This window comes from Diabrotica virgifera, chromosome 3, assembly GCF_917563875.1.
Source record: "Diabrotica virgifera virgifera chromosome 3, PGI_DIABVI_V3a".
NCBI lineage: Eukaryota > Metazoa > Arthropoda > Insecta > Coleoptera > Chrysomelidae > Diabrotica > Diabrotica virgifera.
In genome coordinates this window covers 224,029,348-224,043,559 of record NC_065445.1, presented here as the reverse complement: position 1 = coordinate 224,043,559, position 14,212 = coordinate 224,029,348, and the positions used below count along the sequence as shown (strand labels likewise).

Here is a 14,212-nt window from a genome sequence, read left to right as displayed (position 1 = left end):
CCCTTTATAAAATTCTTCTGGGTTAAAGCACACGTAGGAATAACAAATAATAATGAAATTGCAGAAAACATAAAATGATGAGAAAATGGTCCTACTTGTGGCAAGAATATACCTTTACAAATCGAACACGTTACACCAGACTAGAAATCAAATTGAGGAAAAAACCTTGGTGCAATTAGTACGATTACAATCGCAAAAGCATAACCACTATTAGTAGAATGAAGTTTGGTCACGCATGTTATCCAGCACACTTACATAAAATCAAAATACTTGAGAGTGATCTTTGTGTAGTTTGTAATAAAATTGGTGACCTGGACCAAATCTTTTTTGATTGACAAAAATATAGGGTTCAATGCTACCTTATGTCTTTCCTTAATGTATATATACCTTATCTATCCGAGGCCTACCCTTGATCGTTTATAAAATGCCCTGCTCGGCCCCTGGGCGAGAAGAGTGTAATCCTTGTGTTAAATCCTTGTACTCTCTTTTACAAAATTTGTATCTGGCTGTGTGGGGTTTACCTTAAAGCAAAAAAAAAAACATTTTACACAAAACTCATTATTACGAACACAGAACCACATAAAATATATTTAAGTAGGCAACACATAACACATAACAAAATTCAAATTTGACCCAAAACTTAGTATTACGAACACAGAATCACACAGACATACAATTATTGCACAAAATACACAGAACAATCAGAATTTGATGTATCATAGCATAGGTTATAAAAACCTCCACCCTTATATCTTTACAGCCAAGCTGGCTGTTGTCTACAACCAGCCAATGACACGTTTCAAAGTATGTTCTTGAAAAAAATGAGATGATGTATTTTCCAGGTGTAGAGAAATATCCACCCTCATATTATTTGAAAAATCCGGTTTTCAAATATTTTTGGAAGTTTGTACTGGGTTTTTCCTTCTTTTGTCCACCTTTAAACAATATTAATCTGCGCATTTAAAAGAAAACCGAATTTTTAGCATGTTTCAAGAAATCTCTAGATTCTCTGAGTATGGGAAATACCCATAATAATAATATAATATAATATGTCCCAATAATAATGGCTCTCGGTCATATCTCAGGAACCGTTTATGGCATAGCTTTGAAAACAAAATATTTATAACAGAAGTTGCCTCGAGAAAAGCCTGGAAATTATTTTCATAATTGTAGGTCCACCGCTAGAGGGCGTAATTGAATATGAAAAATTAAGAAATCAAAATTTTACAAAATTTACATAATGAAAGGGAACTGGAAATCCAATCATCGTATTCTTCATAAAATTCTGCGCATATTTGATTTCACAAGTTTTAAGTCTACCTTTGCAAATAAGAGGTGGGGGTGAGTGGGAATCTTCTTATGAAAAAATGGCTGTAAGTCCGGTTCTGCTAAATCTAATTTTGCAAACTTGGTCTTGTTGAAAACGGCCCTTTTTCGTCAATGTAAGTGACTTATTTTCGAAATAGCCTAATAAGCAATATGCAAGCTAGGAGGCGTTATTAAATTATTTTCAGAAATCTAGTTTTCTTTGGAAAATATTAAATACAATTATGCATTTTTAATCCTGTATTACAAAATTAGACCAAATTAGCAACATAATACCGAAAACCGTATGTCGATACCTTTTTTCTATCTCGAGATATCTTAAGAAACGTGTAAATGTTAAACAATTGTTACTGTCACCGGTAACCGAAGTTAAGGAAAAGTAGTGTGCTATGGAAAAAACAAAGAAACATTTTCCAGATGTAGACGTATATAATTAATTAAAACAACAATAAGACAAACACCACTATAAAATAGAACAAACAAATAAAAGCAACTACTTACTTAGTGACGATCTAAATGTTCAAATTGTTGCCCATCATTTTCGATGCCAAGCATTTACTCTTTCAAGAGTAGATTGAACAGCAGTCTCAATTTCTGCTTTCGCAATGCTTTGAATGGCGTTTCGTATTCTATATATTCTAGATCATGGTTTCTGGAGTAGTGGGCCTAGCGGCAAAAACAAGGTCTTTAATCTGTCCCGATAAATAAAAGTCTAAAACAGTTAAATCTGTTGCTATTCAATATTCTCTTGAAAGCTTGCATCGAAAATGATGGGCAAAAATTTGAACATTTAGGCAGTCACTAAGACTAAGTAAGTAGTTGCTTTTATTTCTGTGTTTTATTTTATAGTGTTGTTTGTCGTATTGTTGTTTTAATTAATTATATACGTTTACATCTGGAAAATGTTTATTTGTTTTTTCCATAGCACACTACTTTACCGGTTACAGTAACAGTTATGTTTAGAATTTACACATTTCTTAAGATATCTCGAGATATAAAAAAGGTATCGACATACGGTTTTCAGTATTATGTTGCTAATTTGGTCTAATTTTGTAATACAGGATTAAAAAGGCATACAGTTGAACCCCGCAAATCCGAACTAATTGGGGGGACAGCCTGTTCGGATTCCGAAAAGTTCGGATTATCCGAAAGTTAGCCTTAACTAGTAGTTCAAAGCTTTCATTGTGATTTTGAGTAGCCAAACGTTCTCGCAAGAGTGTGGACAATATTTTTGGACTCAAGTTGACTACGAGAGTACCAAAGTAAGTTTGTGTTTAACCTTTATAAACACTTTATAAACCTATATATTAAAGTATAATATTTATTTTTAAGAAATTTTAAATGTCAAAATCCTAGTAATCCTACATTGTCCAATTTTCTGGCTTTACTCTGTATAATAAACATGTTTTTAAGTTTTTGTCTTGAATTTTTAAATTTTTCTCATTTTCCGTTGGTTCGGATTTGCCGAAAGTTCGGATTCGCGGGGTTCGGATTTACGGGGTTCTACTGTACTTGTATTTAATATTTTCCAAAGAAAACTAGATTTCTGAAAATAATTAAATAACGCCTCCTAGCTTGCATATTACTTATTAGGCTATTTCGAAAATAAGACACTTATATTGACGAAAAAGAGCTGATTTCAACAAGACTAAGTATGCAAAATTCGATTTAGCAGAACCGGACTTACAGCCATTTTTTCATAAGAAGGTTCCCACTAACCCCCATCTGTTATTTGCAAAGGTAGACTTAAACTTGTGAAATCAACTATGCGCACAATTTTATGAAGAATACGATGATTGGATTTACAGTGCCCTTTCATTAGGTAAATTTTGTAACATTTTGATTTTTTAATTGTTGATATTTAATTACGCCCTCTAGCGGTGCACCTACAATTATGAAAATAATTTCCAGGCTTTTCCCGAGGTAATTTTTGTTATAAATATTTTTTCTCAAAGCTGTACTATAAACGGTTCCTGAGATATGGCCGAGAGCATTCTTTTGGGACACCCGGTACATCGTCTCATGTTATTGTATAAAATTTTTGAAAACATGCTGTTTAATGATGTAGAAAGGTAAAAGAAGTAGGGTAAATCCATGTTCTTTTCGTGAGTATTCCACCAACCCAATAGACAAGATTAATAAGATGCAGTGCAGAACAAATAGATTTTGAGGGTTTATTAAAATTTTGGAACATTTAAAAACCTCCCTTTGTATTTTTTTCTGAATCCAAAACGTAACACCATTTAGTATTACTTATAATTTCAAAAAAATTTACATTTCAGATGTGAAAAGGCATTTGCTACTGAAGAACATCTAAAAGTTCATGTTGAAGAAGAGCACATCAACAAACCTTATGTTTGCACTGTGTGCAATAAGCCATTCAGCAGAGGTGAACATTTAATCAGACATCTAAAAGTCCACCAAAGCACTACAGATAAAGATGCCAATTTGAAGTGTTCTATTTGTGAAACAACATTTACAAGGTAATTCCTAATTATTATTAATTAATATACTTTTACAGAACAAGGAAGTGAAAAATTCATCATTATCATTCTCTTTGCCTGTATCCCTATCATAGACATATTAACCATGTTATTCTGAAGCTATTTCCTTGTGGCATTTTTATAATCAACTATTTTTCAATGGGAAATAAGCCACAATTTTACCAAAAAACTTTTATTTTATTTTATTTTTTATATTAACCAGGGACCAGGCTTAGTGATGTAAGAAGAGAATATTCTCGGCCAGAAAATTCTCAGCGAGAATATTCTCGGGCAGAAAATTACTTTCGAGAATTTTCTATATTGTTTTTTCCAATTCACCTCGTATATTTTTTGCACCCCAAACATTATTATTCTTGAAGATCAAACACCTACTTGCCGCTCCGCTCATGAAATGCTTTTTCGCTTTCACGCGATTTTAGATCCAATCCCCGAAAATCTAAGTAACAGTAACCGGGGCTGGGGAATCCCATGAACCACTAGCTAGGGTGTTTACAGTGTCAGTATTTATTGTTTTGGTGCTATATTAACGTGTAAATATTTAGAATGGATCGAAGTAAAGCATAATATATGGAATTACTGTAAAATTAAAAGTGTACAAGGTAAAACAAGTACTTTTGCAAATTTTGTGATAGTCAATACTTGAAAAATGCAAAAAGAATGACAAAACATTTAGTAAAATGTGTTAAATGTCCAGTGGGAGCGAGACAATTATTTGAAAAGGATCAACAGAAACATTCAACTGCTTTTCATCCAACACAGTTGTTATATTCGTCCAATGACGGTAAGCATGCCTTCATCCAGTGCGTCGACTGAAAGAAGTTTCAGTACTTATGGTTTTATCCACTCCTCTAAAAGAGACCGGCTTACTGGTGAACGGGCTGATAAGGTAACTTTTATTGCTCACAATTTAAAATTGTTAGACGTAGACCAATCCATAACTGAGGTGACTAGTGAAAAACAAAATCCCACAACTTCTCATCAGTACATTGAAATGCAGAATGTAGATGACCAGGATGGGCTAAAGTAACGCCAATATCAAATACAGTGGTAGCTATTTTTGTCTGTCGTACGAGTGTGAGCGTATCTACCAAGAGGGTGGGAGTAATGGAACGCTGGAGGTGATTTTATCTTCACAGACTACAGCGGCAGCGGCCATCATATGCTAGAGAGAGAAAGCTAAGCGCCGGTAGAGAGGGATAGATAGACCACCGATGAACTGCTCCGCGTTACGCTATTTTTCATACCTTGCCCAATCTATGTATGTATTATTATATCGATGATCCCTATACGGGGTCAGCTTCCCTGATTTCATTTCTCCAATAGTTTATTTCCTGGATCATAGCATAATATAAAATTCGCTTTACCAACATGTCCTCCCTAAGCAAGTCCCCCTCCCCCGGTGTTCTTTGGTCTATCTATCATATTCTTTTCAGGAATTTGCAAATCAATAATTCTTCATATTGCGTGATTAGTGTATATGTTACCGGCCAAGTCCGATTTCAGGACAAACTAGTATGGCCTAGGCCAAACTAGTTTGTCTTATTGCTCGTAGGCCAAGCTAGTTTGTCCTAGGCCAAACTAGTTTATCGTGATATAAATACACACACTTCAGGCCAAACTAGTTTATCCTGATATAAAGACGCGCACTTCAGGCCAAACTATGTAGTTTATCATGAAGTGTATGTTTTTACAGCAGGATAAACTAGTTTATAAATAGAAAAAGACTGTTTGACTTGTACACACTTCTATATAAATCTAAACGGGAACTGGTGTATGTTTTCAAAAGACTGATAGTGTGTATATAAATTTATTAAATCAGCTAAGTACTTTCAGCATATTAATGCCATCATCAGAGCTATCGTCTTATAGGTGTAAAAACCTCAAAAGAAGAGAAAACTTCGAACAAACACATTCTATAGTTTAAAATCAACCCAGGGATATAACCACTGGTTAGGGTAAAAACCCTTAAATGTTTAAAAAATCACATTTAATGTGTTTTTATAAAATGGCTACCATTCTTACAAATAAGTACAGCTTACAGTACAGTCTTACACTAACAGCTGTTGTTTGTAAGAATGGTAGCCATTTTATAAAAACACATTAAATGTGATTTTTTAAACATTTAACGGTTTTTACCCTAACCAGTGGTTATATCCCTGGGTTGATTTTAAACTATAGAATGTGTTCGAAGTTTTCTCTTCTTTTGAGGTTTTTACACCTATAAGACGATAGCTCTGATGATGGCATTAATATGCTGAAAGTACTTAGCTGATTTAATAAATTTATTTACACACTATCAGTCTTTTGAAAACATACACCAGTTCCCGTTTAGATTTAAACTAGTTTAGCCTGATCTAGACCAATTTAATTTAGTCGAAAGTAATTGATTACAGATTGGTTGCTGATTTAAACGTAAGTTTAGAAGACACTATTAAGAGTTGTAAGACTTTTAAGCATTTAGTGTAAATGATAAACTGAGATGTCACTTGTATGAAAGATATAGAAATGAAAATAGTAAGGGGAAAACAAGCCACGAAAGCACTCCATGGAGTGATATGGAAGAAAACTCATAACTAAAGAAAACAAAAAAGGATTTTTCAGGGCATAGTGCTGAATATTACCCTATAAGAGCGGAAGAATGGCCAGTGACAACAATAATACGAAATAAAATATAAACAGTTCAATTGGAGTTTATGCGAAGGTGCCTACAAATTACCAGGTAGGATAGAATACGAACAGAGGAAATATGAAATAGAATAGAAGAAGAATGCTCAATTACAAAAAAGTTGTGGTAGTAAAAGTAGAGCCCTGAAATGGTACGGGCATGTACAAAGAATGCCGTAGCACAGGTGGCCGAAAAGATTGCCGGACTGGGACACGCGGGGAGGAAGACGGAGAGGAAGACCTGCTGTGAGATGGAAAACTCACATAGGAAATGCTATGATAGATAGAGACCTCAGAGATGGCGACTGGGAGAATAGAGAGCTATGGAAGACGAAAACGGCAAACTCATAATGGGAAAAAGCCAAGAAGAAGAAAGTAATTCAGCGAACTAGAACGGCTTAATATAAATAATAAATTGAATAAAATACTTTGTTCGTGGAAAAATATTCATTTTTATTAAAATTATAATTATTCGTAACAAACAAACAATAATATTGAGTTATATTCGCGGTCGGACGGACAGACAGCCTAGATCAAATTTCTCACCTTTAGAACCATCCTTGGATTATAAGCTTTCATTTGACACCTCATTTGTCATTCTACCTGGTATAATGACGGAGGAGTTGAGTTCACGGACAGAGAGACAGACGGGCGGACGGACAGACGGACGTGGATAATTCAACGTTTTCAAATTTTTTCAAAATTGGTGAAACCAATATTATTTCGTACTCGATTTTATTCGTAAGTGTTTCTTTTAATTTTTGGAGAAACCTCATCCTTATATTTATTATTTTTTATATTGATTTATAGCATGTATCAATATCTTCATTCGATGGATCATATGATACAATATATCGATGTATAATTTTTTTGCCATCCCTGTTGGTACGTGATTTGGGAATACCCCTCATTTAAAAGTCCTTACATGTTCGCTAAATTACTTTCGACTCGGCTAAATTGGTTTAGACTAGGCCTTACTAGTTTATCCTGAAGTGTGAGTCTTTATTATCTCAGCACAAACTAGTTTGGCCTGAAATCGGGTTTGACCGGTAACACATACACACACACGCACATACACATGAGAGCGCTCAAAAAATTTCAATTAAAATTTTTGAAAAATTTTAAATAACTCAAACACTGTTATTAATTTAATCATATGATGCTTTATAATAACGTGTGTCCAATATTTTACGGCTTTTCGAAATTATACTTGGATTGTATTGTATCTGGTATCATTTCCAACTCTGATTGATTTTTAATTATATTTTCAAACTTGATCCGGGTATCCTTTTGCCGTTTCCTGGCATCTTATCTACCAGGAGTGACCACAGGAGTGCAGAAAGAACTCCCCCTGTGGGGGTTGGTGTATGTATGAAATCTGTAGATCCAGTAGAAACAGAGTTGTAGCTTATAAAAAGTAGGTTCTTATTCGTCAAAGTCCAAATCGAATATTTCAACGTGAAATATCCAAAAATGACACACTTTTCGGGGAAAACTCTATTTACCTTTTTTAAAGTGTTTAAAAAAGCTTTATTTTTGTTTTCTAAAAAAGTTTTTAGCATCAAAAGTAAGAAAGTAACGCGCAAAATAAAGTTTTTCATCTGGTAGCCTTGGGGGAATGGGGGGCATGACGGGGTCTCGAGGTAAGACGGGGTACCGCACACAAACAAGAAACTACACGTTGGTGAATAGCATGCAGTAACTCAATAGGAAGAGTCATTCGACTAACGGTCCCTGCAAGAGAAACCGTGAATGAGAGTGCACGCGTTTTTTGTTTACAAACGGAAAACTGTTTTAGCGATCCGTTGATCTAATTTTGTGAAAGGACAACCATCGTTATTTTAAGGTAATTATGATCACCTCATTAATGTCTTTTTTATCGTTGTTTACTAGTATTCTTATTTTGATAATGGCATATTGTTTGTGTGAATACGTTAAACATTTAATTAGTGAATTTTTTTTGTTCAAAGTTACCATTTGAGGCAAGATGGGGTATTGGGTGCGGGGTATGATGGGACATTGGTGGTAAGTTTGGGTTAATTTAAATTTCTTAATAAATAACATTGGATTATTATTTTAGATAATACCATGGTACGTACTTACAAGAAAAAAACAAAAAGAGAAGAGTGGTCGAGAGATGCTATGAAAACAGCCATAGATAAAGTCAGAACCCTGGGTAGGCTGCCAGATCTGTGGATGTTGAGCTCACAATGCTTGTGCTAGGGTGGACAATGAAGATCTGGAGCAAATACACATTTTTGTTTGTTTTGTGAGAATTAATTAGCATCACCATCATGCCCCAATTCCATTACCCCATCATACCCCATAGTATGGGGCAAGATGGTTTTTCATAATGTTCTTATTAATGGCTAATTGTTGAAAAATGTGATAGGTTGATTTTCCAAAGATTGTACCAAATCATAGTTAGATTAATGACGTAACGTGCCATCAATTAGTAATAGTAATAAACGTAGTAATTATGTTGTATTTTTGTTATTTTACTTAGCTACCCCATCATACCCCCCCTTCCCCTACAACCCGGAGTGGGTCTTGGCTGACTGCACAACTCGTTTCCATCTCGAACGGTTGCCATGACGGTTGGGTCAGTGGGTAGTCCTATTTAGTGATGTAAAATTTCCGGCAAGATTCAAACGCCGGAAAGTTTCCAGAAGCTTTCCGGGAATATTGGAAACTTTCGGAAACTTATGGAAATATTGTATTTTTATTTAAATTCTTATAATAAACCATACAAATCAGTAGTTATCTTTATTTATTGTTGTAGTATTCCGACTACAGAAAAAATCTGTTAAAAATTAAACGTCCAGACTTACGTCCTTACTTAAAATTTAATTAACTTAATTTAAAAAATACTCTGAATATTTGTTATTAATCATTATAATTAAAACTAAAAAAGTTATGTTATTTAAAAATATTTTAAAATAAAAAAGATTATTTTTTTTTTCTAATTTAGATAAGCATTCGTTTCCTCAGACTTACTGATTGGAAGTACCTAATGGAATATTTCCGGTAATAGCTATTTGTATAACAAGGGAGGAAAGTGCTACTTTTCCTCCCGAGAATGAAGTTTACTGCCCGACGCGTAGCGGAGGGCAGTAATCATTCAAGGGAGGAAAAGGCACTTTACTCCCATGTTATACATATGGTTTTTCCACCTTCCTCAAATAACAAGTCATTTTTTCATTTTTACTTAATTTATTTATGTAACTAACCAACAAAATTTATTAGAACTAATACTAACAAGTAGGTACAATATAACTGTCAACTGTCAAATATAAGTCAAATTATTAATGTAAACATTGTTAAATCAGAATAACAATTTACTGTTTTTTACCATTCTGCAAAATACAGTGTTTTTAAATAAACGTTAAAATGTATAGATACTTACGTAATAGAAAATAGATATTGTACAGGGCGTCAATAAGTTATATTTCATGAATGAAATACCATGACGTCACTTTTACTTTTCCTCCCTAGGGAGGAAAAATAATTTCCCCCCTAGGGAGGAAAAGTACAACTTTGCTCCCTACAATCAGGTCCAGAAAAGTATACTTTCGGTAGAGGTAGGTGGAAAAAATATTTTCTATATCCTTAAATGCCTCGACAACCTGGGATATTTTAAACATATTACCTTGAAATATAGTAATCCATTTCACAATAATTGGTGTTAGCACAACTGCTACTTTTTGCAACTTTATCCAAAATATTTCATCCAGACAGTTTCGTTTAATATTCCGTGAACATTTTGAACGTTCTCCCTCAATGACCATAAGCATTTGTAAAGCACTTTTAGACGCAATAAGACTATTTATACAGTTAAGGATTGAACCCTGCCTAGTTCTTACAGGAAGTTTTAATGATATGACCTTATTGTAGTTTTGAAGCTGGATTTTATTAAATCGGGCAAGAGATATTTGGGAACTAGTTACATTTTTATTATAAAAATAATGAAGCTAATATTTCAATTTTCAATTAAATTTAAATTAAAATCAACAAATCATTTAACCACAAAAAGAAACTAAAAACAATTGGCAGTGGTGTAGGTTAGCTGGTCGTGTGAATTAAATAGCGCTACTCGCACGTAAATTCACGTCATGTCACTGACATGACGTGATGGTCTGATTTGCCTTATGTCCAAAAGGCTCTTGGAAATATTCTCAAAAGTTTTCTGAAATATGGAAAGTTCTCGGAAATATTATGGAGAGTTCTTGGAAATATTCTCAAGAATTTTCCCTTGAAAGTTTCCGGGAATATTCGCAGTCAGGAGAATATTTCCATTTTTTATAGGTGAATATTCTCGGAAACTTTCCAATGTTCGCGAATATTCGCTTGGAAATATTCTCGACTCACATCACTAGTCCTATTGTTCTTAAATCTGACCATATATTGTCTCTCCATCGCATTCGTGGGCGTCCTAAGGGCCTTCTTCCTATGGGGACTTCCTCCCAAAGTAACTTGGCAAGGCGGTTGAGATTTAATTTCTTGGACTAAGTCGCTCGTCCTATACATCTGTTTGAACACAGCATTTGTTATCACTCGGTATTAGTTGCTATTAGAGTCGAGATAAGGTCGAAAGATTCTTCTGAGTATTTTTCTCTTAAAACATGTAAGTTTTCTTTCAATAACCATCTATATCATCATCATCAATAATCAACAAAAATAAAGTTGGTCCGTTTTTTCTGGTAAAAAAATCGTGACATCGGCACACATCGGCACAATATCACTTTTTTTTCTTTGACATGTTAGGTATTTATATGCCAAATTTCATGTCAGTTGCGTTCTTTAAAATGCGGTTCTTTAAAATTCGGAGGTTTTGCAGCATTTTACCGTGATTGAATGGTCTATGAAGGTATCAGATTATTTAATAATATTCAACTCCTTTAAACAAAGCTTAAACGATTAATTTATAACAATTATACAGTGATGAGCGCCCTAATAACCGGCAAAATAACGCAAAATATAGAAAACATATTAAGTTGTGAGATAAAAAGAAATGAAACTAGAAGAGGTGGGAGATTTAGCGATAAAAACCAATAACCTTAAATTCTACTTATTGTTTCCCACCTTTAGACGTGTCAGAGGCGTATCTCAACTAAAACTGCCACTGTCACAGTGACAATTGCCAAACTCGTCCGATACGTCTAAAGGTGGGAAACAATAAGTAGAATGTAAATTTATAGGTTTTTATCGTTAAATCTCCCATTTCCACTAGTTTCATTTCTTTTTATCTCACAACTTAATGTGTTTTTCATCTTTTGCGTTGTTTTAGGTTTCATCATCCGGTTATTAGCGCGCTTACATTGCTTCATCTGTAATATTTACTATGACTAAATTTGAGATACATAATTTTTTGTTGTTGTTTTTTTATGTTTTGGTAGTAATACCAGTGATAAGATTTTCTTTAATGATTTTTGATGGTGAGACATAAATTCATTTTAGAAATACTTATAGGATAGTCAAAGTTTTCAACCTAATAGAAACATTAAAAATACTAAAAATGTTCCTAAAAGATATTTAATTGAAAACTTATTGAAAATTGAAAATTGAAAAAATGAAAACAATGGCTTCTAAGAATTACAAGCCAGATGGATGCTGAAGCGAAGAAGACAAGAGGGAATTAAAAAACTTACAATTCACGACCCCATCACTGTTCAGCTGGTAAATTCCAACGAAAAATGGACCTAGTTACTCAAAGGCGTAAAAACTAATATAAAATAAAATAAAAATGTATACCATTTTTATTCAGTTGCAATGCGAAGGCAAAACTGTCTTATTTTTCACTTTCGTCACTTGGAGCAAAGAGCAGCAAACCTACGCCTCTCTGATGATGACTCCAATTAGAGTCGAAAATCGTCGATTTGGAGTGCTGGTTTGCGCTCTCTGTACTAAGTGAAAAATAAGACAGTTTTGCCTTCGCATTGCAACTGGATAAAGATGGTATACATTTTTATTTTATTTTAACTTATAGGATAATAATTAAAAAAATGTCGCACATATGCATCCTCGGTGACTGCGGCTGTTACAATATACAGTGATGAGCGCGCTAATAACCGGCAAAATAGCGCAGAAGATGGAAAACGTATTAAGTTGTGAGATAAAAAGAAATGCAACTAGTAGAGCTGGAAAATTGAGCGATATTAACTTATAACATTTACATTATATTGATTGTTTCCCACCTTTACACGTATCAGAGGAGTATGTCAACTAAAACTCATTGTGACAGTGGTAGTTGCCAAACTCGTCCGATACGTCTGAAGGTGGGAAACAATCAATATAATGTAAATTTATAAGTTAATATCGCTAAATTTCCCAGCTCGACTAGTTTCATTTCCTTTTATCTCACAACTTAATACGTTTTCCATCTTTTGTACTATTTTGCCGGTTATTAGCGCGCTCATCACTGTATTTTGATTATAATGTACAGTCATCGATAACAATATGGAATATTTTAAAATTATCGTTATGTTCAATATGATAGGTCCATGTTACCAGAACATTTTTTTCTGAAAAGAAAGCTTTCCTTAAAAGGCTACATCAGCGCATCATCAATATGCGAACTTTCAACAGTGCGTCGGCAGTACGACAGTGACAGTGACACTATACTATCAATAACAAAGGCACAATATTGTGATAAAAATAATTATTATACTCATAGGCGCGCTAAATGTAGCCAAATCAGTCAAGTTAGATTTCTTGTTATATAATAACCTCATCAATATAAGCATTTACTGTCCTAGTGACATGAGGACATGTGTTATCGTGCATTAGCACGAATCTGTCAAAACATAATCTAAGATGTTTTCAATATACAGCTACGGCCACTGGACAGTTTATACCTACATTTATTTTGATTTGTCCGGTTATCAACCTATTCTGGATCCGCCACTAATAATTAACGTCACTTTGACGTAAAAGGTGGGTTAAACAAGGTCAAAATTCAAAAAATCGGCTACTAGATATGTTGGGGTGTAAACTATTCAATGGTCGCAGCTGTACATGTCAGCTATCATTCGCCCAATTACATTATTTCATGTGTCCTAGTATTGTTGTCCAACTCTTACCTTCAATCGTAACTGTTTCACACATCCTTATCAAATTGACTATATCCTGTTTTTACACTACGAGGAGTAATTCAAATTTACCGTGCCGTAACGCTTGTTTGTAATTGGTCCAACCACAGGCAATTTTACTCCACTGTTATGAATTTTTGACACTATTGTCTTTTATGAAATTTTGACACTAGCATTTCATAGGTTAATGAAGTTATATCAGCGATTTTTTTTTGTTTTCTGCGTTATTCCTTTCATTTTTAGATTGATAGTCTGTTTTTATATAAAAAACAGTTGTTTTTAGAACTCTTTAGAGACGTATTAGGATACTTTGTATAATATTTATGGATTAGCGTCGAAGGCCGACATGATCAACCAAAAACGAAGATGTATTTGGAGATTTTTCTAGTGACATCATTGGGTGTGAATCTGTCTTTAGAAGTTTACTCCTCCTGGTTTAAAAACAGGGTATAGTTCTTTTGGAAAGCCATGGTCCTGCATCGCTGTCCACAGTCTAACCCTAACCCTACATATTATAGTGCAGTCATTGAAGCGTAAAATAGGTTTTTACCTCCGAAATTTTTTAGTATGAACCGATTTACATGAGATTTTGGAATTAGGCATATCTTACCGTTAACTTCAAAAGTGATA

At 34.0% G+C, this 14,212-nt stretch overlaps 1 protein-coding gene across 1 annotated transcript in view; it reads left to right on the top strand.

Moving 5' to 3' along the window:
* Positions 1-14,212, top strand: part of LOC126881547 (zinc finger protein 852-like) — an 83,251-nt gene that overhangs the window by 52,163 nt on the left and 16,876 nt on the right. Inside the window, exon 6 of the mRNA XM_050645876.1 lies at positions 3,609-3,809. Coding sequence (XP_050501833.1) covers positions 3,609-3,809 — 201 coding nt within the window. The remainder of the gene's footprint in view (positions 1-3,608; positions 3,810-14,212) is intronic.